The 27,301-nt window shown below is 38.3% G+C and overlaps 1 protein-coding gene across 4 annotated transcripts in view; it reads right to left on the bottom strand.

Annotated features, from left to right (window-relative positions):
- Positions 1-27,301, bottom strand: part of Rap1gds1 (Rap1 GTPase-GDP dissociation stimulator 1) — a 123,544-nt gene that overhangs the window by 41,682 nt on the left and 54,561 nt on the right. For 2 of the 4 annotated variants that reach the window (XM_060392633.1, XM_060392632.1), the window contains exons 4-5: positions 23,152-23,277; positions 1,059-1,205 (exon numbers count right to left, since the gene is read on the bottom strand). In XM_060392633.1, the coding sequence (XP_060248616.1) occupies positions 1,059-1,205; positions 23,152-23,277 (273 nt within the window). The remainder of the gene's footprint in view (positions 1-1,058; positions 1,206-23,151; positions 23,278-27,301) is intronic. The other 2 variants (XM_060392635.1, XM_060392634.1) reach the window with 1 other exon arrangement.

Here is a 27,301-nt window from a genome sequence, read left to right as displayed (position 1 = left end):
TGTCTATCATATCCAAGGCTGAGGCTTCTTTTGGGGCCCTGCAAGATGTTCTCCCACTTGGCATTTTTCTACCTTCTTGAGGGGATTCTCAAATGAAGTTAAAAAAAAAAAAAAGCAGCAACATGAGCAACTGTAATGTAATCTCTTAATGTCATTCCGATACCTAGGTATCATAGCTAAACTAAAAACTGAATTTTTCCCAGACTGTTCTATTTCTAGTCATGTTTAGGATCCTTCAAAAAGGATTCAGTGAAGGTGAAAGAAAATAGGAATCACTGATCACATTAAAAACTACCAAAATTTTTCTTTAAGCTCATTTGGTATAAAAACATTACTACATATTCAATATACAACTGCAAAATTTAAAACCACAGAAGGACCTTTTTAATGCCAAGGACATTCTGGAACTGGAGCATTTCATTCAAATAATATTTTACATAGATGAGGAGAAATGAGCCATGTTTAAAACATAAAAGCATTATGGAAACCTGCTATCACTGCACAGATGAAGGCTCCTGTATTAAATAGTCACAGGCTGTATGAAAGTTATGTCATTTGTTGCTAGGTCCTACAAATGTCTTATAGGAAAAACAAACTGTTTTAAAGATTCATTTCTAAAATGAGCTATTTACACTTACTTTGAACTCTGTTATTCTAAAGCTCAGCTTGATTAAAGAATTTTTATTCTTCCAAGTAAATATAGTAACTAATTTTCCATTTAAAAACAATGTTTGTTTAAAAGCACTCCCGGTATTTAAAGTCATAAACATGAGCCTACTTTAACACTGTTTCTTTATAAAAGGTTCACGGCAAGGAAACGTAAACTACACCATACATTCGATTTTTACATTCAGGTACTAGCACAGACAACCTTCAAAGCCTAGTTCCAGTTCTGTACCTTGGACAATTGTGTCATTTTCCAACACTGTAAACTTTATTCTTATTTTTATGCGCCACTTGTGAGTTTGTTCAGTTTTCAAATATCTGTTGTATATATTATAGTGAAAATTATTTTAAAATTTCCCCCATAGATAAAGCAAGTTTTCAGGTTTGTTTACCATTCTCATTGCTATAGTTCATCAGCATGCCACAAAAGACAGTCAAGAGCTTCTCATTGGCGGGATCTGTTATACTGCACAGCGACCTTAAATGGTCAATTACAATCTGTGCACCACCTGCTTGGTCAACTGCACTTCTGCCCTCATCTGTAAAACAAAGAGTTAAATTAAAAATAAAATAAAAAATAAACGCACCTTACAATTTCAAATACAAAACATAACACTGTTTGCTACTCTTTCTTTAATAAACTGAAAATAAACCTGAACAGGGCGACTAAATGTCTTGTTGAAAACCAAACAAAGGGAAACAAAACGAAACAAATAAACATGAACATGGGAGTGGGATGGGCATAGAGACAACCACTGTTTAAGAGGAAAAGAAAGAGATCCTCACTGGTACAAAGCGGGAGCTTAAAGACTTCTGAGTGTTCTACGGTGAGAAAATTCATATACACACACACCCCTTTTCACAATGAAATTGTTGAGTTTTTAAAAAGCATGATATTTTCTTCTGAAGAGACAGGGTTCCTGAGGAATACAACCCAGGGCCTCACACATACTAGGCAAGTGTTCTATCACTGGGCCATGTCCACAGCTTCCTAAGTAGTATTAATTGGATAGCCTTAACTTAAAAAAAACAATAAATCTATCTTTCTATGAGTGTTTTTCAAAGCCTGTTGTCAAAGAAAAGTAGGTGGAACACAGTATAATCTAGGTTACAATATACAATTACTAAATACTAGTACTAGGGTCTACAGCTTTTTTTCTATCATCCACAAACATTCTTTTCAAAACTCTTCCTTTGTGCTTTATTTTTCTTTATCCTTTCTCTTCTAGCTTACACCATTATATTTTAACTCCTAATTGATGGTCAAGTAATGACCAAACATACTTGTGAATCTATAATGCATAAAAAGAAATGCCATTCAGCTACTGAAATGTGCAAAATGCTTTAGAATACTTTCTAACCTGTGAACACAGGAATGGAAAGAGTTAAAGGGCTATGTACCTGAACTCTTCAGACAGAAAGGTAGTCTATAAATAGTGCTGTCCAACAGAATCATGATGGTAACATAGGAAAGTCACATGTGTGATATAGATTTATCAGAGGCCACATTAAAGAGTAAGACAAGGAATACATTTTAATATGATTTTATTCAACCAAATGTCTAAAATATCATCATCCTAAACTGAAATCAACATTATTAGTAACACATTTCTTTATAAGAGATCTTCAAAACACAAGTGTATTTTACCCTAGAAATAACTCTTAACTCAAACTAAACGCATTTCAATGATTCAAGAGCCGAAATGGCAACTGGATGTCAGCTCAGCTACAGGAGCGTAATAGAAGGATCAGCACAGGAACCACCTCAGAAAGGAACTGTCACCATGAAGTTATTAAATAAGAGATTTTTGTTTTCTCTTATCCGAACCACTGTTCTAAAGCTCTATATTATACAAGATGCTCAATTATTTGGCTGTATGAAACTTAATACATCATTTCTTTTGTTATAGGCATATACACACTAGCTTCTTAATTAAAACTGACGACACAAGCTAAAATGAAACTAATTTCATATCATTTCCTAAGAGTTATACTGTTGTACAGATGCACAATGATGCCCTATGCTAAACAATTAAGACTACAGAAAATTCTGTGCCTGCAGGGTAGTTACCCTAAGAGAAACTGGCTTCGAATATATTGTTAGAAATTTAAGTTTTAGGGTTAGGGAAATTGGTCAATGGATAAAATACTCACCATGCAGTTTGAGGCCTGGATTTAGATTCCCCAGGACCCACATAAACATCAGATGGGCAAAGCAGACCACCTGTAATTCCAGCACTCAGAAGGTAGGGACAGGGGATTCCCCAGGACAAGCTAGCTACTACCTGTACTAGCCATACAGGTCAGCTCTGGGGTCAAGTGAGAGATCCTGCCTTAGTGAGTAAGGGAGAGAGGGATAGGGGGAGATTCCCAACACATACCTCAGGCCTCCCCATGAACATATTATATAGCTACACACAGACATACACACACACACACCCCTTCACTTTCCAGGTATCACATACACTTGTAACCTCGCACGTAGGAAGTTGAGGCAGAAGGACTTCAAGTACCAGCCAGCCGGCCCCACACAGCAAGACTCTAACTTAACACAAAAAGGAAATATAATGTACAGTATAGAAAATAAAAAGTTAGTCAATATGTATATGGACGGTATTTTAGAAAACAAATGTGGCTGTTTCTCATGAGTGCAATCATGTAGTACATGGCTTGCTATGTCTTGCTTTTTTCACTTAGCGTAATTCTTCAGGGTGGAGCAGTTTGTATCAGTAGTGCCTCAGAATTTTCATGACTGGTTAGTATTCTTGCGGATAAAATATGGATCTGCTGTATATGTGCACTGTACAAAGGCTTACAGACTGCATTCTACCTCCTCTGGGCTACACACTGTATTGCAGAGCATGGCTGGTGCCTTAACGGTAACAGTCATTATGTTACTCACATGTTACAGCCTCATGTCACTCGCATCATCCGGTTAGCAAACCAAACAGCTAAACTATGGGATTATTTGTTTTACTATGCCAGTTAAACAGATGAGAGCTAAAGGCATCAAACTCAGAAACTCCAAGCTTATAATTAAGGCAACAGCACAACTGCTGTCGTATTATAAAGAGCAGAACAGAAAATTCTAAGTCTATGAGAACAATAAACAATAAGAACTATTCAGTCTAAAAAACATTCATCTAAACTTTGTTCAAAATTACTGAGAAAAAAATAAAATTATTGTGAAGAGCGTATGTATGAGGTGATACTTGATCCAATTATTTCATTTTCAAATTAGCAAATAAAAAAACACTTGTGCATGTGTGTTTATGTGTGTGCCTACGTGTGTATGGAATCACACACACTTGAATGTGGAGAACTGAGGTCAATCTTGGAGTTGCACACCTTGTTTTCTGAGAAGTTCTCTCACTGGAGTCCAGTGCTCACCCATTAGCTAGTCTGGTGTATTAGTTAATTTTCTACAGCTGTGATAAAAAAGCAGGAACAAGGGAACTTATATAAAGAAGGGTTTATCTGAGTTTCCGTTTTCAGAGGGAAAGGGCCTATCACCATGATGGCAGCTGTGCAGCAGGCAGGCCTGGTGACTGGAGTGGCTGAGAGCTCACATCTCCCACAGGAATCAGAGAGTGCAATGGCATCAGAGAGAAAGGCAAATGGCATCTGAACACTCAAAGCCTGCCCCTGGCAACATACTTTCTCCAGCAAGGCTGCATCCCCTAACCTCCTACACCTAGTCAAACAACTCTACCAAGTGGGGACCAAGCATTCAAACACCCAAGACTATGGGAACATCGCCAGCAAGGCCCTAGGACGCCCTGTGTTGACCTCCCTAGTACTGGGACTACAAGCCAACACCTCCATCAGGCTTCTTACGTGTGTGCTGGGGACTGAACTCGGGTCCTTATGTTTGTGTGGCAATCACTTTACTACCAGCCATCCCCCCAGCCTCAAAGAATTCCTTTTACACAGTCAGCGTCTTGTGTTTATTAATGCACTGCCTTATCCACTGTGTTTTAAACGAAACTTCCCGCACAGAATACTCTGCAGGGGATAAGGACATGAGCTGCATATGTGCTGTGTGTGCACAACCGGAAGCCACAGGTGACAGGGCACAGAACCACAAACACTTTACAAGTTACAACAGCCAGCACAAAAGCAGAGCCCAGACAGGCAGTGTGCTGCTCTGACTCTCTGATTATGAATATTTTTCAGAGCTAAGAACATGGTGATTGATAAACTGAGAAATCATAAATCATAGTTTTGGCTTTTATTTGTAACTCATACTTGGATTATAGAAGTTGCGATTAAATGTCACCAAATGGAACTTGGAAAGTCTGGATTTTAATTCAGTGCTCTCTTATTAAGCATCTTCCTGAATAAGTATTTTCCTTTCCCATTTAATTTAGGAAAAAAAAAAAAAGCACTTTATCTTTATCGATTCTGAGGCAGCACAGGCTCTGATTTAACTGGCAATCCTCTTGTCTCAGAGGACTCAGTCCTGGCATTACAGGCAAGTGCCACCAAGCCCAGTGGTGACAGTGCAAAAGGGCTGTTTAATTTTCAGCATCAGGCATTCTAAGACCCGCGAGATGACACCATTAGGAGGGCAGAAGAACATGCAACAATATGTAAAGTAAAGGTTGTTAACCGACCTACATACACACTAAACAAATGAAAGCTAGTATATCTACATTGTCAGACATACCAGACATCAAAACAGACTTACCACAGTTAAAGAGGGACATAATACAACACGGGATTAATCCAAAACAGACAAGCATCTAAAACAAATGAACAAACACCCCCCCAAAACAAACAAACAAAAATCCACAAGGCTTTGAAAAGTATACAATGAAATGAACAGAACTTGGGAGAAATGGACATAGCCACAATTACAGGACAGGTGGTTACTGCTTAACTTTTCATCAAGTGTACTGAACACAAACAAGAGCACTAAAGGGATTGATTTCAGAGTTTCTAATCTATTGAGTAGACAATGCAGTAAACAAATAAAGCTTCAAGAGTTAATTTACATGGTGTTATGCAAATACAGGATAGATATCTTTTCTGGAAAAGTAAATGGAGGAAACAGTCTTAATTAAAACTTTACAGAAATGAAAATTTTAAAATAATCAAAGTATAGTTTCCTAACATCTATAAGTAATGATTCTATGATCATATGTAGATTTGCATATAACTAAGATGCTTTTTCTAGTTTATCTAAAATCTACATTAAATAACATTTAATAGGAGTAAGTCTGAGGTACTGGTACCAACATGAACTGAACAGTTAGTTCAATTACAATATCTTAAAAATCTATGACAAATTAGTATTTATTCTCTTTCACTTACCAAACATTTTGTTGAAGTCTTGTATTTCAAATACTAAATAGGATACTGTGAATACAAATATAATCAATTCACTGTTTTATTTGGGTAAAAAAAGAGAAGGGCAGAGTGTAAAGAAAACATTTAAGTTTTAAACACAGGTAAGTGTTCTAAGTGTGGCCAGGTGTGGTGGCACACGCCTGTAATCCCAGCATTCTGGGAGGCAGAGGCAGGCGGATCTGTGAGTTTAAGGCCAGCCTGGTTTACAAAGCGAGTCCAGGTCGGCCAAGGCTACACAAAGAAACCCTGTCTTGAAAAACCAAGGAAGTGTTCAAAGTGGGATGGAGTACAAATACAGAAACATCTTACCTAAAGTGGTCCAAAAACCACACATGGTCATGTTTCTCAAAAGACCTTTAAAGCCTCAACATAAAAAAATAAATAAGAAACAAACAAAAAACAAAAATCTGCGTGTGCACGCGCACATCCTTTGTATAGATTTTGGCTAGATTCCCTTTCTTAATGACCCTACTGAGCCAATTTACAAAAGAAAAATCACTGATAAGCTTTGATATTTGTATATAAAATCAAGAAAGCATCACCACAGTCTACATACTGAATATTTTCATAACTGGCTGCTTTTGTCTGGTTGCCAGCCATCACTGCTTTGGCTTCTGGTTCCAGGAATCGGTTTTCTGTCCCTACATATTAGTTGGCCTTTTACAGAAATGGATTCCTACATTATATGTGCTATAATGTCTGTCTTCTTACCCTGAGTCTGAGGACTGAATGATTTATCTGTGTCTGTGTTTTAATCTATTTTCTACTGTTAACAGATTATCTGAGACTGGGCAATTTATAATGATAAGAGGTTAATTTTGGCTCAGGAGCCTGATGGTGACAACATCTAATCAGCATCTTGTGAGGGCCTTTCCACGGATGAGAGAAAGCAAAAGAACGAGCATGACGGAGAGAAAAGGAAGGGAGTGTGCTACTCTAACAGCCTATTCCTGAAATAACTACTCCTCATGTTTATTTCCGAGTACAGATTATGCTTACCGGGCATTGGAACACCCACTATTTGGTGATTTCATTTATATCACCTTTATATATATGTATATTTTAGGAAACTTCTACTCTGTTGGGTTCCCATACAGTCCCTCAAAGAGCCCACAATTTCAGGTGTCTTCTCCTGTATTCCCTCCACTGTCCCCCTCTACTCTTCCACCCCCACTCCTCCTGATCTAGCTCCCTCCATCCATAACAATCTATCCTACTTCTCTTTCCTAATGAGATCTATCTTCCCCCTACTGCATATCTAAGCTCTGTGGTCCTCTTGATGGTGGCTTGATCACTGACTTAACAAATAATATCCACATGTAAGTGAATACATATCACATTTCTATTTTGGGGTCTGAATTACCTCATTCAGGATGATCTTTTTCCTATGTCCATTCATTTACCTGCAAATTCCACAATGCCTTTTAAAAACTAAAACAAAAACGGACAAACAAACAAACCACGGGTAAAACTCCGTTGTGTAAACACACTACATTTTCTTCATCCACTCTTGGGTTGAGGAATAACAAGGTTGTTTCAAATTTCTAGTTACTATGAATAGAGCACCAATGGCCATGGTTGGACAAGTGTCTCTGTTGTAGGATTAAACATCTTTTGGGTACATGACAAAGACTGGTGAATCTATGTCTTGAACAGATCAATTCCATTCTTCAAGGAGAACTATCTCATTGATTGCCAAAGTGGCTGCACAAGATTGCAGGGGCAATAGATGAGTGTCCCTCTACTCCACACCCACGCCAACATGAGCTCGTCATTTGTCTCACCAACCTTGGCCATTTTAACTGGTGAAAAATGAATCTCAAAGTAGCTTTGATTTGCACTTCCCTGATATCTAAAGATATTGAACATTTTTAATTGGATTTTCTTTACATCCAGACTCTTAAGTTCTTTCTATATTTTGAATATTAGCACTCTAGTAGAGTGCAGTTGGTAAAAACATTTTCCCATTCTATAGTGTGCTGCTTTGTCTGTAGGACAGTGTCCTTTGCCAGACAGCAGCTTTTCCGTCTCACGAGGTCATTCACCGTTGTTTGTCTTGGTGCCTGCGCCAGTGGTGTTCTGTTCAGAAAGTCTTTCCTGTACCAGGGAGTTCAAGGCTGTTCTCCACCTTCTCTTTTAGCAGGCTCCCTGTACCTGGTTCTGCATTAAGGAGGGTCTTTGATCTGTTTAGACTTCAGTTTCGTGCAGGGTGATAAGTGTGGACTGATTTGCATTCTTCTACATGCAGACATCCAGTGTGACCAGCAACATTTGTCTTTCCAGTGTGTGTTTCTGAGTTCTTTTTCAAAAATCAGGTGTACACTGGTATGTGGACTTATGTCTAGGTGTTTACTCCAATTCCATTGATCAACATGGCTGTTTATATACTATCAACATGCTGTTTTTATCACTGGAACTCTGCAGTACACCCTGCAACTCGGGATGGCAAAACTTCCAGCAGTTCCTTTATCATTCAGGAATGTTTCAGCTGTCCTGGTGTTTTCATACAAAGCTGAAAATTGTCCTTTCAAGATCTGTGAAGAATTGGAATTTTGATGGGGACTGCACTGAATCTGTAGATTGCTTTTGGCAGGGTGGCCGTTTTTATTGTATTAATGCTACCAATCCACGAGCATGAAAGATATTTGATCTTTTGATATCTTCTTCAATTTTTCAATGTCTTAAAGATTTTATTATGTAAGTGTTTCACTTGCTTTCTTAGTTACCCCAAGATATATTATCTGATGTTATTGTAAAAGGTGTTGTTTCCCTGGTTTCCTTTCATTTGTCATCTGTACACAAGAGGCAACTCATTTAGTTGCTGAAAGAATTTATCAGCTGTAGGGGTTTCCTAGTGGATTTTTAAGGCCACTTATGTTCTATTATAGCACCTGCAAATAATAACACTGTAGTGAAATGGTTTGGGTTCAACCTCAGTTGAAAACAAATACATGGGAGGGCACATGATCTCTGTCAGCTGAAAACAGACCCATTGAGAGACCGCACGTGTGACGTTTTCCTGGAAGCTGTCTCATGAAAAGGATGTGGTTTTTAAACAGCTTTGTGTGGGCACTGAGAGGGGATGAATAGAAGCCCATGGACAGGAAGACAACACTCTTGGATCGCTATGTTTTGCAATGGTCCACATTGCTTCACTGGCCTTCGTTTTCCAACACTGCACTTCGCAAGGAGAAACGCTCCAGAGAATTTCTTTTGACACTCCTACTGAATCTTGAGGCTTTATTTTTTAATTTAATTTTTTTTATTATTAGTTGCATTTCATTAACTTTGTATCCCAACTGTATACTGCTCCCTTATTCCCTCCCAATCCTACCCTCCCTCCCTCATCTCCTCCCTGCCCTTTTTCAAGTCCATTGATTGGGGAGGACCCCTCCCCTAAATCTTGAGGCTTTTGCTGACTTTTGTTTCTACGTTACTGATTTTAAAGTTCTGAGTTTGATGATTTCTTGCTGTCTACTCCACTTGGGCTTGATTTCTTCTTTCTGTTCTAGAGCTTTCAGTTGTTCTGTTAAGTTAGTAGAATGAGATCTATTTTTTAATGTGTGCATGCAGTGCTAACTTGTTTCTTACAGCCACCTTCACTGTGTCCCATACATTTTGTGCATGTTATAGATTCATTTTTATTCAATTCTTGAAAGTCTTTAATTTCTTTCTGGACCCAATAAATAGTGACACAATAAATAGTGAGCTGTTCAGTTTCCACTAGTTTGTAAGCTTCCTGTTGTTTGTTGTTGTTGATATCTAGCTGTACTCTGTGGTGGTCAGACAGGATGCAGAGTGTTAGTCCAATTTTCTCATTATCCACTGAGGCTTGCTTTGTGTCTGTGTATGTAGTTAATTTTCAAGAAAGTTCCATGAGGTAGTAAAGGTATATCCATTTGTGTTTGGGTGAAATGGTCTGTAAACATCTATTAGGTCCATTTGGATTATAACAATTAGCTACAGCATTTCTGTTCAGTTTTTATTTGGTGAGAGTGGGGTATTAAAGTCTCCCCATATCAGCATGTAAGTCTCACTGTGATTAAAGCTGTAGGAGTGTTTCTTTTCCAAACTTGAGTACCCTTGTGCTTGGGGGCATAAATATGAAGAACTACAATGTCCTCTTGGTGGATTTTTCCTCTGATGAGTATGTCCTGTCCTCCACCATCTCTGCCGATTAATTTTGAAGTCTATTTTGTCAGATATTAAAATGGTGATACCAGCTTGCTTCTTAGGTCAATTTGCTTGGAATAGCTTTTTCTTTCCCTTTACCTTAAGGTATGTTAAGATGTTTTTCTTGCATGCAGCAAAGGATGAATCTTGTTTCCACCTCTATTGTGTGAGTCTTTGCCTCTGGGGGCTGGGGATTTGAGACCACTGATGTTAAGATTTATCAATGAGCAGTGTCTGTCAAATGATGTTTATTTGTTGTGGTGGTGTGTATGTATCGCCTATTCTGATTTGCTGCTCTGGGATTATACTTTGTGTTTTCTTGGGTATGGTTAACTATGACAGCTTGGAGTTTTCTTTCTAGCTCCTTCTGCAGAGGTGGATCTGTAAATAGATACTGCTTAAATTTGGTTTTATTATGGAAAATCTTTTTTCTCCACCTGTTACGTTGAAAGATTTGGTGTATAGTAGTCTAGATTGGCAACTGTGATCTCTTAGAGTTTGTAGAATACGTGTCTAGGTCTGTCTGTCTTTTTGAGTCTCTACTGAGAAGTCAGGTATAATTATAATAGTGTAATAGTATTAAGACTGACCAAGACTAAAGCATTTACTTATAAAAATTAAGTAAGATCTGTAGAAATGCCTTCATACTTCCTCTTCATCCCAGGAAAGAAAATATTCAGGCCAATTATAAGAATGACACAATTTTAGTTTTTATCATCTATGTTCTTTGTGGGCAGAAGAAATAATATACTACCATAGTTATCTGTGTGAAAACTTTAAAGACATACATATTTTTCTACTGTACTCATAACAGTAAAACTGTCAAATTTTTACATAAATTACTTTAGTTATTATTAAGAATTTGATCAAATCAAAACATCTGTAGTTTCTTAAGAAAGCACTCAGTGTTTACACACTCTTCTATGTTGAGAGAAAATGTCAAAAAGAAAGCATCAAATAACACTAAGCATGATAATACACATATTTTTAAAGGAAGGTTTTGTTTTGTATGAAAGGTTTTCCTTCCTCATCTGATTTTACTTATCTTCATTCAATTGCATAGTATTTATTTTTGTAATTTATAACAGATTGAGCAAAATGCTCATTTAAAGTTATCTTTTAGAAAAATTCCCAGGACATATAAATCCCTGTATTTTCATTTGGAGAGTGTAACTGTAGTGGCATAAGCTTGTTTGTTTGTTTGTTTGTTTTTGGTTTTTCAAGACAGGGTTTCTCTGTATAGACCTGGCTGGCCTCAAAAGTCACACAGATCCGCCTGCCTCTGCCTCAGGTACTGAGATTAACAGCGTGCTCCACCACTGCCTGTCTATCAGTGTGTTTAGTGTCAGCGTATTTATGTGCTTGTAACAACTTCTACAAATACAGTACCTTAGAGACAATGAACCAGAGACCTGAGTTGTTATGTCACTGTTATCAGTGATGGAGCTGCTGACTCTGAAAACCTAACTCTCAAGATTCAGCCTCTGTAGCTGTAAAATTAGGTAGCTCACAACTAACATCTCTCTCATTCTCTCTGTCTCTCAAGATCTATTTATTTTCTCTTATGGAGGATATCATCAATATACATTCTATAAATGTTTGGATGTTTCAAATAAAATATATTACTAACAATAAAAAAAGTTCTGAAAAACTAATTTCTAAGCTTTACAGTCTGCAGAGCTATCCTCTCACGTTCCTGGGAGGGCCGGTGGTTCTTATTTTCTACAGGGCTTCAACAGCATGAATGAATGAGGGCAAAGGCTTTTATTCAATGCACTAAGTCCAAACTACCTTACAGTCACACAGCGCAGTGTTTGACCAAACATCAGTTTGGCCTGGGGTGCAGTCAAGTTGACACATGAGACTATAGAGATTTATTTTTACTTTATACGTCCGAGTTTTGCCAGAACATTCACCATGAGCATGCCCTGTGCCTGTGTATGCCAAGAGGGGGCACCACATGCCCAGGACTTGCCATAGACTACTGTGAACTCCAGGTGGGTGCTGTAACTGAATCCTTACTCTCTGCAACAGCCGCAGGAGTTCCTTTCAGCTGTGCATCTCTCCAGAAGCCCCCACTATAAAATTTACCAATTCTAGGTGGCCTTCACTCCTGTTTCTACTTCTTCATGGCTTCCTTCACTCTTTATATTCCATCTGAAGACCTTTGGTCAAATGAGAAATTATTTTAGCTTTCTGAACATTCATCCACAAAACGTGTAAGAATAAAGCTGCCGCTGACCTGTGTCCGGGTTAGCCTTAACTCTCACCCTGACCCAGCCTGTAGCCATCTGAGAGAAGCCTGACCTGAGGGATCAACTGGCTGGTGGCCATGTCTATGGAGGCACCGTCTTGAGGAACTGATGCAGGAGGCCAGCTCACTGTGCACTACTCCAGCCGCTCACACCACGCTTACACGGCGCAGGACTACCTGCCCAAGCATGGGCCTGGAGGGAGTCATCAAGCCAACACTCCTCCACAGTCTGTGTTCCAGACCTCTGCCTGAGTTCCCCTCGACTCCCCTCCATAGACTGTGACCAGGAAGTACAAAATAAATCCTTCCCTACCCCAAGCTGCCTTTAGTCAGTGTTTTAAGATTACAGCAAGAGATCAAAGTAGAGCACCTGCCATTTCCTCCTGCACATGTAGGTTAAGAACCTGGCGCTTCAGATTCCCAGCACAGAAAAATAAGAACATGTGGGCGTCACAATAAAAGCCAGAGAAACAAGGCAACCTCTGTCTGCCCTTTCTGCATCAGCAAACTGCTCTGTGAGGCACCTGTCCCCCCACCCCTACCCCAAAACCAGAGCAAACAAAAATGAGACACAGTAAATGACAACTTAGTAAATGGCACAGCTGAAGTTCTATCTACATTACCTGCCTTATGGGGGGCATATTAAGCTTTTATATACTTATATATACTTTTTAACAACCTATTTCCTTTCCTTTCCTAGAATGCACTACTTGACCTGTTTAAAAAGCAGCTGGAACTCATACTTTCATCATCACTGTGGTAAAAGCCAAATACTTAATATGTACTTTAATCTCCCTCATGGTACCTGCTTTTGTTCATGTTATTTTCTCTACTATATTTAGAACATGTCTTTGGTGACAAAAGTGTGATTCTATTTCAGTCTGACTCAGCAGAGATGATTTTTTTGCTATGTTTATAGAAGGTTGACTAAAAGCAGGAAGCTTCAGCAGGTTCCATCATTCTATCTTCTTCAGTTTAGCTTCTACCTTCCGTGGAACGATTCTCCTGATTGTAAGGAATGACTAATTCAGCTGGGCTTTAGATAACTGTCTTATAAATTACAAGGCAGCCTCTTCCTATAAAGGAAGTCCAGCCTGGGGGCAGCACATCTGTAGCCCCAGTATGGAGGAGGCTGCGGCAGGAAGATGTCAAGTGAGCCTGGGCTACTCACAAAGAGAGCCCATCTCACACACCACACCCCTTCTACAGTATAAATGTACCTTCTCAATCCACAAATTCTGCAAGTACAATCTTTATATGTGATTAATATCATCAAAAAGAAAAGGGAAACAAATTCTGGTGTTAACAAGGGGACCTTCATACTTGAAGAGGATGGCATCCAATGATCTAAATCATTTGGCGGTCACTGTTGTGTAAACCACATAAATCTGCCATCATGAGCTAGCTGTATGCTTATGAGGGATTTTTTTCTGTTTACCATAAATATTACTATTCATTTATATGAATATATAATATATAATGATATAAACATTACTATTTAATGTTACCAAGTACAAAAGAATTTTCCTAGCTTAATGATAAGCATATCTATATTGTTTTTAAAGCCAGAGTCAAAGATATTTATGAATTCTACTAGGGAAGAAAATTAAATTCTGATGCTTAAATTCCATCGTTTTGCCAAAACAATGAATTTTTATGTTCCTAAAGGCATGTTCAAACTTTATTTAAACTTTCAAATAAAGAAAAATTACCAAACATTAACATCATTTCTCAAATTCAAAAAAAACATTCTTTTTTATGTTCCAGGTACAAAGAGCATCCATTAAAAACTAGACAGGAGAACAAAAGTTATAAATATTCCATTAGTGGAATTATAAAAATGAGTCATGAGGAGAAAACCACCATGATCATTAAATACTCATATCAGAAGCATAAGCTTGCATTTTGTGCCATATATTCAGATTTAACTGATGTCTTTATGTAGAAATATTTCAAAGTTTTATGTGTTTACATGAACAATCCAGCTAAGGACAAGAAGAAAGGAGGCAAGCTCATGCCCCTGAGCACTGGTACTGCAGATGTAGTGTAATATGAGGGCACAGCATGGCACCTAACGTGTACAGAGCTGTGACTGCCAGAATGACACTAACTCTGCGCACCACAACACATCCCATTTAGTTACAACTGTTTGATAATTCTTCCCTGTAGAGGAATTTTATTTAATCCAGCACACCTTTAATCCCTCTGACTGGAATGCAAACATGTCCTTAGATCACACACTGAATCCCAAACAATAAGGTAAGTAAAGTTAGTTTGGAGAAGCAGCCATGTTTGAAAGTGATGTCTAATTGAGAGGTACACAAAGTGATGAACCAGAGAAAGGTTTGCGAGAATTGGATATGCCCAACTCTCAGCAGAACAGAGAGCAAAGAGAGGCGGCTAAAAGAGAGAGTAGTGCTGAGGGAAAGAGCAGTGAGTTCCTTTCCATTCAGTTGAGTTCATGCAGTCAGTCAGTGCAGGAGGCAATCACTGGAAGGCCCTAAAATTGAGTTCATGGTGGTTTAGTTCAGAGTTCACAGACAGCTTTACCAGGAGAGCTGTACAGAGACTGAAGAGAGGTTGAAGAGAGAACAAGCTAGACACAGGGGAAGACACATGAGCTAGAGAATGAGAAGGAGCCAGAAGATTAGAACAAATTGCTTTCCAAACCCCCGTCTCAAATCTCTTCCTGTATCCATGCTGTATGCTGCGATGAAGGCGAAAATATCAATCACAGCCACACTGGGAGTTCTTTCTGTCACACCTCAGTATAAACAGTAACTCCTCATCCTAGATCACAAACATAAGCCATACCCACCTCCTTTATCACCTGGAGGCTGCCTCACTAGCAAGCTACTTGAAACCATCTCTGAACTCCCCCAGCACAAGGCTCCTACCATTGTTGGGGGTGTGTGTGCTTATCATGCCTTCCAAGGACAACAGAAGCCCTGTGAGAACTCCCTGTGACTCTCGCCGGGCCACATTTTTCTCTACGACAGAAGTGCTCGTTCTCTTTTAAACACAAAATTGTCTATTCCCTCCCCTTAAGTCGCGTTTCAGGGCTAACGGTTTCATTTTCTGTATTTGTTTGTTTACTTGTTTATTCTTAAAAGCATGGAGGAAGGAACAAAAATATTACAGGCAATTTTGTTCTTCACTTTAATTGTCCAAACACTGTAAAAATTGCATTATAAGGACATACTTTATTTTACTTACACTGTGGGGGAGGGGGAAGGAGAAAGGGAGGTAGGAAAGGAGCGAGAGAGGGGAGGGTAGAAGGAGAAGAAGAGACATCCTGGACATGTGGATGTTTTAGGCCTTTTGTTTTAAACATGTGCAGGCTCCCAGAAAGCTACCAGACAAACAGAGACACACAGGCATGGGCACATGTCTATGCATGTGCACACACACTCGCACAAACAGAAAAACAGAAACCAAAACCCCAGCCCCGGTACCTAAACCATGAACATGCTCCTGCTGAATATTTCCTTTAGTGCACCAAGGGGATATAACGCGATTCAGGCACAATATCTCCCATCAGAAAAACAAAATCTAAGGGCTCTGTATTCAGACTTCATTACTTTTTATTATGCATGTGTACACGTACAGGTCTAAGCAATTTATCTGCGTATAGAGGCACGCAACAGGACTCACAGTGTTTTCAGTACCCACTTTCACGCAAATTAAGACTTTTTAGCAATCTGACAATGGACTTATAAACAAAGACAAACTTATTATTATTATTTTTTGCTCTAGAGACTTCAGCCTGGACATAGCATACAAAGTACCTTGGTTTAAAGCTCAACTAGTGGCAAACAGGTCAAAATTTGTTCCAGTTCTAAGTTCCACACTTGACAGAGCAGCAAAACCCTACACATGTGGGCTGTGCTTCTCAAATGAGGCTGGCCTCAACAACTGCACAGTAGTACTTGTCGGATTCTGTCAAAGAGCAACACAAATGTCATCACATGGAGCACTGCAAAACCATTAGCAATGGGCAATGCCATCTGACATTTTTACATATTTTTCCTATGTGCACACAAGATTATCCTAATAACTCCCTGCTGGCACTTGTTTCAAGGGTCTATTTAAGAACTATTGCACTCCTCCTCAGCATAAGGTAAATATCATATAATCCAAACTTTTGTTCACTGTGGCTGCCAAGAAGCTCAGGTTTAATTAATGCTTACATAGTTAAGAATATGAGCCCTGCTTCCTGTCGGAGTTTCCTTTGCCTTTATTTATATGGTTGCCTTTTATATCTTCATTGTAAATATACAGGATATGCTTGTGTATATATTAGATTGGGTTGCAGTACAGTTTAGAAATTAATTATCATAGCATTTACTTGTTTTGTATAACGGTTTATAATCTATGTTCTACTTTTATATATAACCCTACCTGGAGGTGGAGATGGTCTCACTATGTAGCCTTGGCTGTCCTGTAACTCACTATGTAGACCAGGCTGGCCTCAAACTCTCAGAGACCTGCCTGCCTCTGCCTCCCAAGTGCTGGGATTAAATGTGTCCTACCATATCCAGCTATAGATCCTACTTAATCCATGAAACAAGTTTATTTTAACCAAACAAAACTCAGAGCAAACAAAAATGGGACCTATTAAATGACAATTTGGTAAACGGCACAGCTGAAGTTCTATCTATTAATATTACCTGCCTTATGGGGCACATATTAAGCTTTTATATACTTATATATACTTTTTAACAACCTATTTCCTTTCCTAGAATGCATTATTTGACCTGTTTAAAAAGCAGCTGAAACTCATACTTTCATCATCACTGTGGTAAAAGCCACATACTTAATATGTACTTTAATCTCCCTCATAGTACCTGCTTTTGTTCATGTTATTTTCTCTACTAGTTCTCTTTCATCCATGTTTTTTTGGGGGGGTGGCGGGGGGTGTCTTATTAGAACTATAAGACAGGGGCTGGAGAGATGGCTCAGTTGTTAAGAGCACAGGCTGCTTATCCAAAGTTCCTGAGTTCACCTCCCAGCAACCACATGGTGGCTCACAACCATGTACAATGGGATCTGACGCCCTCTTCTGCCATGCATGCAAACAGAGTGCTTATATATATAAATACATATTTAAAAAGAAAGAACAGTAAGACAGCATCTACTTCAATCCACACAGGATACCCTATGAAGTGTTTTCATGTCATAAAAGTCATAATCAACCCTAAAAGCTTCAATGCAAAAGGTACTCATTTTTCTATAAATGACATACTTTGAAACTAAGTCGGGTTTTAAGATAAAATGCTGACTAAAGTTGAATGTCATCTGTATGCTACTAGCTGATAATTCAATTTCTTCTAAAACTAAACATCGAAGAAAAAAGGCAACAAAACCTCCTAACAGTGTTACCAAATAATTTAATTAGATCACTAAAATAAATATTTCCAAGTACGAGCACAGATCATTCTATTTAATAGACCTGCTGCAACTATTGATTGCCTGCACAATTTCCCAGCATTCCTGGCTTATATTTACATATAATAATCTAACTTTCATTATGAAATATTCTTTAGCTATTATTATTTTTCGGTACTTGCCTTTAAAACTAGATTATTTGGCCCTTGCATAGAAATATAACAAAGGGGCTGGGAGACGGCTCAGTAGGCAAGAGTGCTTGGTATGCAAGCATGAGAACATGAGTTCTAATCCCCAGGGCCTATGTAAAATACTGGGCATGGCTGTAAGTGCTTGTGACCCTGGCACTGCTGGGTGGAAACAGCTGGATCCCAGCAGCTCAGTGCCTAGAAAGCCTGGTCCAAACAAAAAGTTTTCAGTTCAGGAAGAGGACCTGTCTCAAAGCAGTAAGAAGACTGGTAGAAAAAAAAAAAACACCCAAAGTCTACCTCTGTATATTCATGTGGATATAACACCCCCATAAAATACACCAGTCATCAATCAATCAATCAATCAATCAATCACGTAACACATTAAGAATCGCTAACATGCATGTATATGACCAATATTTTGTAAACTTGAAGTCAATTAAACAGTTTTTATTTCACTTCATAAAAACTGCCTTTGGCAAACCTGATTACTGACTCATTTTGATAATTTTATTCACTCAGAAAGTAAGACTATAATTTTCTTTCCTGTGTAAGTGAGACACATCATGAGTCTTAAATATGTATACATTCTAAGAATAGAATTATATAACAGCAAGCATTGCTTCATTATTATTAAGCATATTTAATTTTAAATGTTGATTAATGTTTTAATCTTGCCCTTTATATAAAAAGGGTATTTTATGTAATCATTTTCTCCTAGCCCCTACTCATAACTTTTTGGTTTTGGTTTTTTGAGACACAGTTTCTCTCCTGAAGTGTTAGCTGTCCTGGACCTTGCTCTGTAGACCAGGCTGGCCTCCAATTCAGAGATCCACCTGCCTGTCTAATTGAGTGCTGGGATGAAAAGCGCGCGCCACCACTGGCTGGCTACCTGTGTCTCTTAACTAGCAATATCAAATGCTATTTTCTAAACTCAAGCAGAAAATATCAACAGAATCTCAAGTCTCTGATAACCAATGTATCCCTAGGAATGAGAAATGTAGACGGGACATCCCGTGGACCTTTTAAAGCTTTTGGAAATCTCAAAACACATCAGCAATGTGAAATGTGCACAGCTCTAAATAAACTTAAGAGACAACGAAAACAGAGAACACTACAAAAATTCCAAGCTAGGAAGTCACATTTTTGGGTTTTAAACTATCACTTTTGAAGGGACTGTGCATACAGGACACACATCTCTGAAATATAACACTTCTCTGTTTAAAACTGAATTGCTGAGCAGGTTCTACAATGCACACAGCTTTTACTGATTTCTTTCCAAACTGAAATACAATTTTTCTGTATACATCTTATTTGAAAGATGTCAAACTTCTCAAGAATAGTTACTCTGACACACAAACTTTTAAATGTTGCTTGTATCAAAAATCTATTTGGATGCTTTGAAAGAAGAGTCCACAAAGAAATGCCTCAGAGGTTACATGGAAAAGAACACACAAAACAATTTTAAATGAAAATTGCTCCCAGCCAGTGATTTTTTTTCCATCTCCACATACAAAAGAGGAAGATAAATCCAAAGGGTTCACCAGCAATAAAGCCCTTTTTCCTCTTATCTGGTAGGTGTGTTGCTCCGTTTCGTGATGTGGGAATTATATAAGAACATTCTCTTCTGTGAGGAGGAAACGCCTATAATGGGAACTGACAAGGCTGTTACTAAAACTGAGGCCTGACCTACTTATTTGCTAGAGTTCCATGAATTTTATGGTTCCTTCTTTCAAATAAACTGCTGGCTAAGGTAACGCTGGCAAATGTCTATCACATAAGCACAGATTTCTCAATTCTCCCCCAGTAGTGAGTTGCTTACAGTACGTTCTGTGAACGTTAGTTTCCTATTTACTGTGAACGTTAGTTTCCTATTTACTGTGCACCTACTGCCTCCTGGATAGAGCCATGCCTGTAAAATTATTCATTGAGAGCACACTCATAACCAACCTCAATTCGTCTGACAGGTTAAACCTGATAATAAATATGAACTTTAAAATACACTATATTTTGAAGAAGCAAGTCTCTTGAATGTACTAACTTGTAATGTTTCTCTCTCTAAAAAAAAAAAAAAGCATCATTTTTCTTGATAAAGAGGAAATGGATCAAATTAGATAAAATAGAAGTCTCCGTCATCTCAGGTAAACTTAACTTTCAGGTTTCTTTTTTATTTTAAATTTATATTATTAGTTACATTTTATTAACTCTGTATCCGAGCTGTATCTCGATCCCTCATTCCCTCACAATCCTACACTTCCTCCCTCATCTCCTCCCTGCCCCTTTCCAAGTCCACTGATAGGGGAGGACCTCCTCCCCTTTCATCTGACCCTGTTTTATCAGGTATCTTCAGGACTGGCTGCAAAGTCCTCCTCTGTGGCCTAGCAGGACTGCTCCTCCCTTGGGGGGTGGGGAGGTCAAAGAGTCAGCCATTGAGTTCCTGTCAGAAATAGTCCCTGTTCCCCCTACTACGGGAAACTGAGCTACCAGGGGCTACATCCTTACAGAGGTCCTAGGTTATATCCATACATGGTCCTTGGTGGAGTGTCAGTCTCAGAAAAGACCCCTGTGCCCAGATATATTTGGTCCTTGTGGAGTTCCTATCCTTTCCACGTCATACTAACTCCCCCTTCTTTCATATGGTTCCCTGCACTCTGCCCAAGGTTTAGTTATGAGTCTTAGTATCTGCTTTGAGACACTGCTAGGTAGAGACCCTTTGTGGTAGGCTCCTGTCCTGCAGGACCAGAGAGAAGAGAGCCCGGATACCTCTGGTTTCTTAAAATCCCAATTGTCGCAAAAGAACTGGTAAGCGCATTTCAAGTAAATTCACAAGAAACTAAGAAGCACTAATTTAATACTTTCATATCTATCTTGAAATTTAAGTATAAACTTTAGTGTTCTCTAGAATAATTATGGAGAAAACACTAAGAAACTAACATAAATTTAATTTAAAATAAAAGAATAAGAAAGCAGTCTCAAGTTATATACTTTACAATATGGTACAATGAATACATTGTGTCACATGATTTATAGTAATAAATCACTTCTGTTTATCATTTTTAAGACCCTGAGCTTCATTTTCCTTGACCAAGGCTTAGACATGAAAAATCTGGCTTAAGTCTCTGTATTTATCAACCTGACTGTAATTTTCATTAAAGGATGAAGCTGTGGTAAATGTTTTTACATAAATGAAAAATATTAATATCACACCCTAAACCATACCAGTAAAGGTTTATATTGCATATTTCACGAAAAAAAGAAACAAACATTTTAAACACTATCATTGTGAACTTTAGTTTTATCAAATTATAGCCTTATTGTCTTGACATTTGTCCCTTGAATTCAAGGATACAAAGGAAATAAAATAACTGTATGTGTCCATGAAAACCATAAAAAATCAGGACAGATTGCTGTGTTTCTTTATTTTGCCATTACTAAGGGAAAATCCAGGACAAAAGTCTCACAAAAGGTAATAATTACCATGCTTGGAGAAAAAAAGGATTCAAGAATCATTAAGTTGAATATTATTTAAATACTCTTGGTGGCTTTAAATTCTTCAGCAAACACAAACGGGCAAGAATGAAAACCGTGGATTGGGTGGTGGGATTGGGAGGGAATGAGGGAGAGGGCCACAGCTGGGATACAAATTGAATAAATTGTAATAAATGATAATAATAAAAAATATATTAACATAAAAATAATGAAAACCATAGTAGATAATACTCTGAAAGTCTATACAACCATCCTGTAACTAATACTTTACAGAGTTTATTTTATACATATTAATAAAAATAGTTTTATTTAAATGGATAATTTTTGAGAACTGAGAGCACAATCTATGTTGCTTGAATAAAAACCACACACACAGAGACACACACACACAACACAAAACTATAAATATGAAGAACTATAATTTGTAAATGAAGCTAACACTTAAAGATAGAAAGAATAAGAACAGGGGCAAAACACATGTAAGTCTACATGCATCATCAGAGGTTAGAAAATGGAAGCTATATGTTACATTAAGATGTCCTGGACATTACAGTACAGGAAAGAGAACGAAGCAAGAATAGGTGAGGACAGCCCAACCACTAATGCTACAGGACAATTATAGCTAATAACTAGAGTTTCTTTTTGTTTTACCACAAATCTGGGTACACTCTCCCTCTCCACCTGGTTCATCAGTGTAAGTTACATTTTAAAACACTGCATTATAAAAAGAGCAAATACTTGTGTTCACAGCAAAACACAACCCACCTGGGGTGTGGACTTAACAGGGAAGATGCAGTAAAATTACCCTGCTCATACAGATATAACTGCATTTGTAGACGGTTTAAACTTGAATGATAAGTATGTGGTTTCTGGCTCAGAAAATCAGAATCCAGGGAAAACCAAGATATGGCTAATGAATTTGAAATCACTCAAAATCTGTGGTTTGTTTGCTGAGATAGGATCTCTTTATAGAGCCCAGGCTGGCCTTGAAGTCATGATCCTCCTGTCTCTGCCTCTGGAGTGCTGGGATTAAAAGTATTTGTCACCATGTCCACCTTAATACTCAGAAAGTTTTCAGTGGACGTGTGAGAGGAGAAGTAGAAATCACAGTATGTTTGCAATAAACTGACACCCAAGTTTGTGCTTCCTCTGTCTAGAACAGTGTTCCCGAAGGTGTTCAGAATGACAATGACATAACAAGAAACTGGAATGGAGCCAATGCAAATGTCGTGGGCTGATCTAGCTTTTGTGGAGATGATGAATTTCATGATAGTTTTTTTGAATGGTGATTAATTAAAACTTCATTTGGACAGACTCAGAAACTAAAAACTTTTCCTATGCGTGTTTATTCAGATAGTACTGCAGTAAGGCCTAATTTTAAAATCTGCAAATGGGTTTCTGTTAAACTGAAAGACCTCAGAGTTTCAGCAGTGTGCTTTAAAATGTCTCCTGTGAAAATGGATAGCTAGTCCCTATAACGTCTTAGGAATACGATGGCCCGACTTGCCATCCGTTCTGCTGAATAAGCAGAGCTAAAGCTAACTGGACTGTCTACAATGTCAGTTCTGACACCAAATTAAAACTAATTTGAAAAACCGTCTTAAAAAGTCATAGAGGCATTCCCGACGTGCTAGCACTTACGGCTGTCGTAGCAGATGTTCCCCAAGGCCCTGCCCGTCTGCAGCAGCACTTCCTGGTCTTCGCTGTGTAACAGCTGTACCAGTGGTGAGACCAATCCGGCATCGACACATGGCATTCGCATAAATTCTGAAAGGAGGAGACATTCAATTAGAACGTGAAAGATACACATTTTACATACATCACCTTCCCCTAGTGGAATAAACAGGCAGTATTAAGACGTTTACAGGGCTTACTATTTAAAGAGCACATTTCTGTTCCAAGGCACCTGCCTCAGCCCTATTAAATACCTGATGAAATAAATAAATGCATGAAAAGGAGAAGGATCACATTATCCACTGTCATCCGTCTCTTCTATAAGCCAGTTGTATTTTTAATTAACTGTCACTACAGCTAAGCTACCACTCTCTCCTGAGAATGACTGACGTGCTTTAGAAACAGTTTCGTGATGGCGGCAGTGCTTTCAATGATTGTGATAATTAGAGGATAAGCTGTAAACTAAGCTATCAAATGCTCCAATTTATCAATATATGGTCTCTAAAAGCTCACAGTTGAAAAATATTTTTTAAATGTTCCTATGAAGTACTTTTCTTTTCCAACTGTTAAGGCCTACAAGAATCCTGTCCTCATCTTTATTCCTATTCTTTATGAACACCCACGTTTTGGACTCGTGCCTGCTGTTGCTATGTGCATGCATTCATAGGTCTAACCACCAAATACTACGCTTTCCTGCCATTCATATTTGTTTTTCCCTCATCTTTAAGTTTACCATTCTCTGCTTACTGACCCTTGGTGATACCATCACAGAAATGATTAAAAATAAACTTCACTCTTATAGTACCTCACCTCAAAACTGTAAAAGGTAAAAAAGAAAGGTAGTTGATGAAAACTCTCCACAAGCCAGTGTTAAAATTATCCTTTTAGACTTCACACTTAATATAGGCATGCTCTAGTGAATAAAAAAGAGCTACTTCTTCAGGGCAAAGTCTATCTTACTAAAACATACTAACTTTTCACTCCCACTTTCAAGAGGGTCCATGCCTTTGTCTGTTTTTGTTTCATGTAGTCCGTGTGTAGCCTTATAAGCAATCTTTCTCATTTCTTTAATTAAAAAAAAAAAAAAAAAAAAGCTAGGCACCCCTGTAATACCAGTACTCTGGAAGGCAGACACAAGTAGGTATCAGAGTTCAAGGTCAGCCTGGTCTACAAAGTGAGTCCAGGACAGCCAAGGCTACACAGAGAAGCCTCGAAAAAGCAAAATAAATAAATAAATAAATAAATAAATAAATAAAACAAATAAATATCTCCAAGTGTGGCATATAAGGTATTAGGTGAGCAGGTAACTCCTAAACAATCTTTCCCTTTGGACAGGTGTGAGTGACAGAGATAAGCGCTCTGCCTACAGGATTTCTTTCCTACAGTATTTCTTATCATGGTATTACTGAAACCCTACTGCAGTTTACACTCCCATGATTAAAATTCCTTCCTACTTCTAAAGCTAACCCCTGAGTTTTATTAATGTAGACCATCCTACAATGTACTGAGAAAAGGAGTTATGTTATGCACACGCAGGAGCTAAGAAGACACCAGCATCGATCTACTTGCGGGCTTCCTTGCACGTTAGTGTGTATTTCAGAAATGTCTAGAGACTCCAACTGTTAAATAATTAAAATGACTCATTTCTTTTTCACCAAGCTACATTTATCTTACAATAGTTGAGATAATTTTATTTATTGCTGTTTCAAATAGGAAATTCAGAAACAGTATAATTTGGATTTTTATTTCAAAAACGGTGCCTGTTGCTACATTACTGTTTTGTTAACTGCCTTCAAAGAATGCAAAAATCAAGAAATTATAGATTTTCTTTGTTCTAATATTTTAATTGTTTATCTGACACCAATGTCTCAAAATCTGGACTTTACAATCAGTATCTGTAAAATGGTGGAAAATAAATACAGAAAAATTGTAACAGTGTTCTGGTCATTTTTATTAGGAAGCAAATGGCTAGGACAAAGCTCCTACAGATGCCAATTTGTGGTTAATATAAAGGCAACTTGGCAGCCCCTGGAGAAGTAAACTCCTAAAAATCCTGTTTGAATGAAGATGGGTAACACTCCTTAGCTAATTTAAAATAACCAACCCGTCTCTCCTTACCTTCCTCCCTCTCTCCGTGTGTGTGCGTGTGCAGGCACACATGTACGACTCCAGAACTTATCGAGAATGTCTAAAATATCGTGTGTATTATACTGGAGAAGCTTCGGAACGGCTCTGATGGTCATCTGCATTCACAGGGGTTCCTAGCATACACACAGGAATCTGCACCCAGCCATGCCAGGCGGGATTCTAAAACACACCCAGCCTGGACAGTAACGAGCCTACTTGGAAAGATCAGCTAAACGGAGCACTGGTAATGAAATGAAGAAAAGGTCGGGCTCTCTTGTCAATCTGAACTCCAGAAAATGGAAACCATGAAGTACTTATGGGGAGGACAGAAAGAGCGGCATGGCTGAGCACAGGCTGGTGGAAGCCGAAGAGAGCAGAAGCCACTACACACGTGTACATGTGTCTGCATGTCCATAAACACACATTCTACTTTATCCTATTTTTTGCATTATGTATGAACTTCCATTCAGAGGCACTGTTTTAGCTCTATGTTAATAAAATTTAAAAACAAAGTGGCTTCTCAGCTCTTTGTACCTTTGGTTTAGTAAAATATTCATAATTTCTTATTTTCACTTTTTCTTTGTCAAACTTACTTCAACTACATATTTATTCAGTGTTATCATAAAGTACAGGCTACGATGAAAACCACAAAATAATTCTCTTTGTATACACAGATTCATAAATTTTACATACATACTGATCAAATAAGAACCAAGAACTAACCCAAAGCTTGCAAGCCAAATACAGGGAGTGCTAGGTACATCTGCTACATCAACAGAGTTCGAATTTTTTAATGACCTTCCTTTATCAACTGCTAGCTTTATACAATTTTCTCTTGACATGCAAAGGAAACAGCAAGGCATGGCTACAGGAAAAATGACCTCACGGTCAAGCTTCTGCTTTTGATAGAGGCTTTCTTTATTGTTCTTATCTCTAGAAGTAATACTGACAGCTGTTCTTGCATGGTCATGGTGAGGTTCCAACACCTGAAGTGTCAAGTGAAGGTTAGCTACTAGACAACATGGTACCCCCCCCGACATTTCAAGGTGCTGCTTCTAGAGAAAAAATATTATACATTAAAACACCTACCTGACATAGAATGAAGGACAGAGTTAAAATACATTAAATGACTGAATAAAAAACTCTCGTGTTTCTGTAGGGCCCTTGCTGGGTCCCTCTGATTATTAATGCTCTGCACATGCTGGTATAAAGTCTGATATAGGAATAAAAAGCATAATGTTGCCTCATGCTGCTGACTTTCTGTTGCTCTGGACCAAGACTGGGTTAATCTTATACTCACTTAAATGGCCTAGAGGACTTGTTAAAACAAACTACAAGAACTTAGAACAACATATGTAACACAACACAGCGTAAGCACATAATAGTGGCTAATGTTGGGAATTACTAGTACTATTATGAATACCTCTTATACTAGTTTTTATTATTATTTATTGCATGTGTGTACATGTTTGTATGTGTGGAACAGCATGTTCACAAGACTGTATGCGCATCTGTGCAGAGGCCTAGCTGACACTGGGATCTTCCATTGATCTCCAGTTTGTTTTCTGACACTGAGTCTCTTGTAGAACCTAGACTTCATTGAGTCGCTAGTCTAGCTAACCAGCTTGCTCTGGGAATCGCATCTCTGCCTCTGGCGTACTGGGACTGCAGGCAGGCAGCATATTAGCCCAGTTTTCACGTGGGTTCTAGGAAGCTGAGCTTCACACTTATGCATCATGTACTTTACTTGGTGAGCAATCAACCCAGGTACAAGTCCAATTTTAAAGGAAAGATACACTCATGGATATCTCTGTCTTGCTTACTTCTCTATTGCCTCAAACCAGATTTAAGTCTGTCACATACTGGAGTAATTTATGTAAAGGTCTAAATGTCTATTACTATAATTATAACTATACTGTCATATCATGCTTGACTGTCTCACTGAATTTTGAACATAGTCAGGTATGTCAAAATTCATGTTTTTATATGC

Source organism: Meriones unguiculatus, chromosome 10 (genome assembly GCF_030254825.1).
Source record: "Meriones unguiculatus strain TT.TT164.6M chromosome 10, Bangor_MerUng_6.1, whole genome shotgun sequence".
Classification (NCBI taxonomy): Eukaryota; Metazoa; Chordata; class Mammalia; order Rodentia; family Muridae; genus Meriones; species Meriones unguiculatus.
This window is presented reverse-complemented; position numbering and strand designations above follow the sequence as displayed.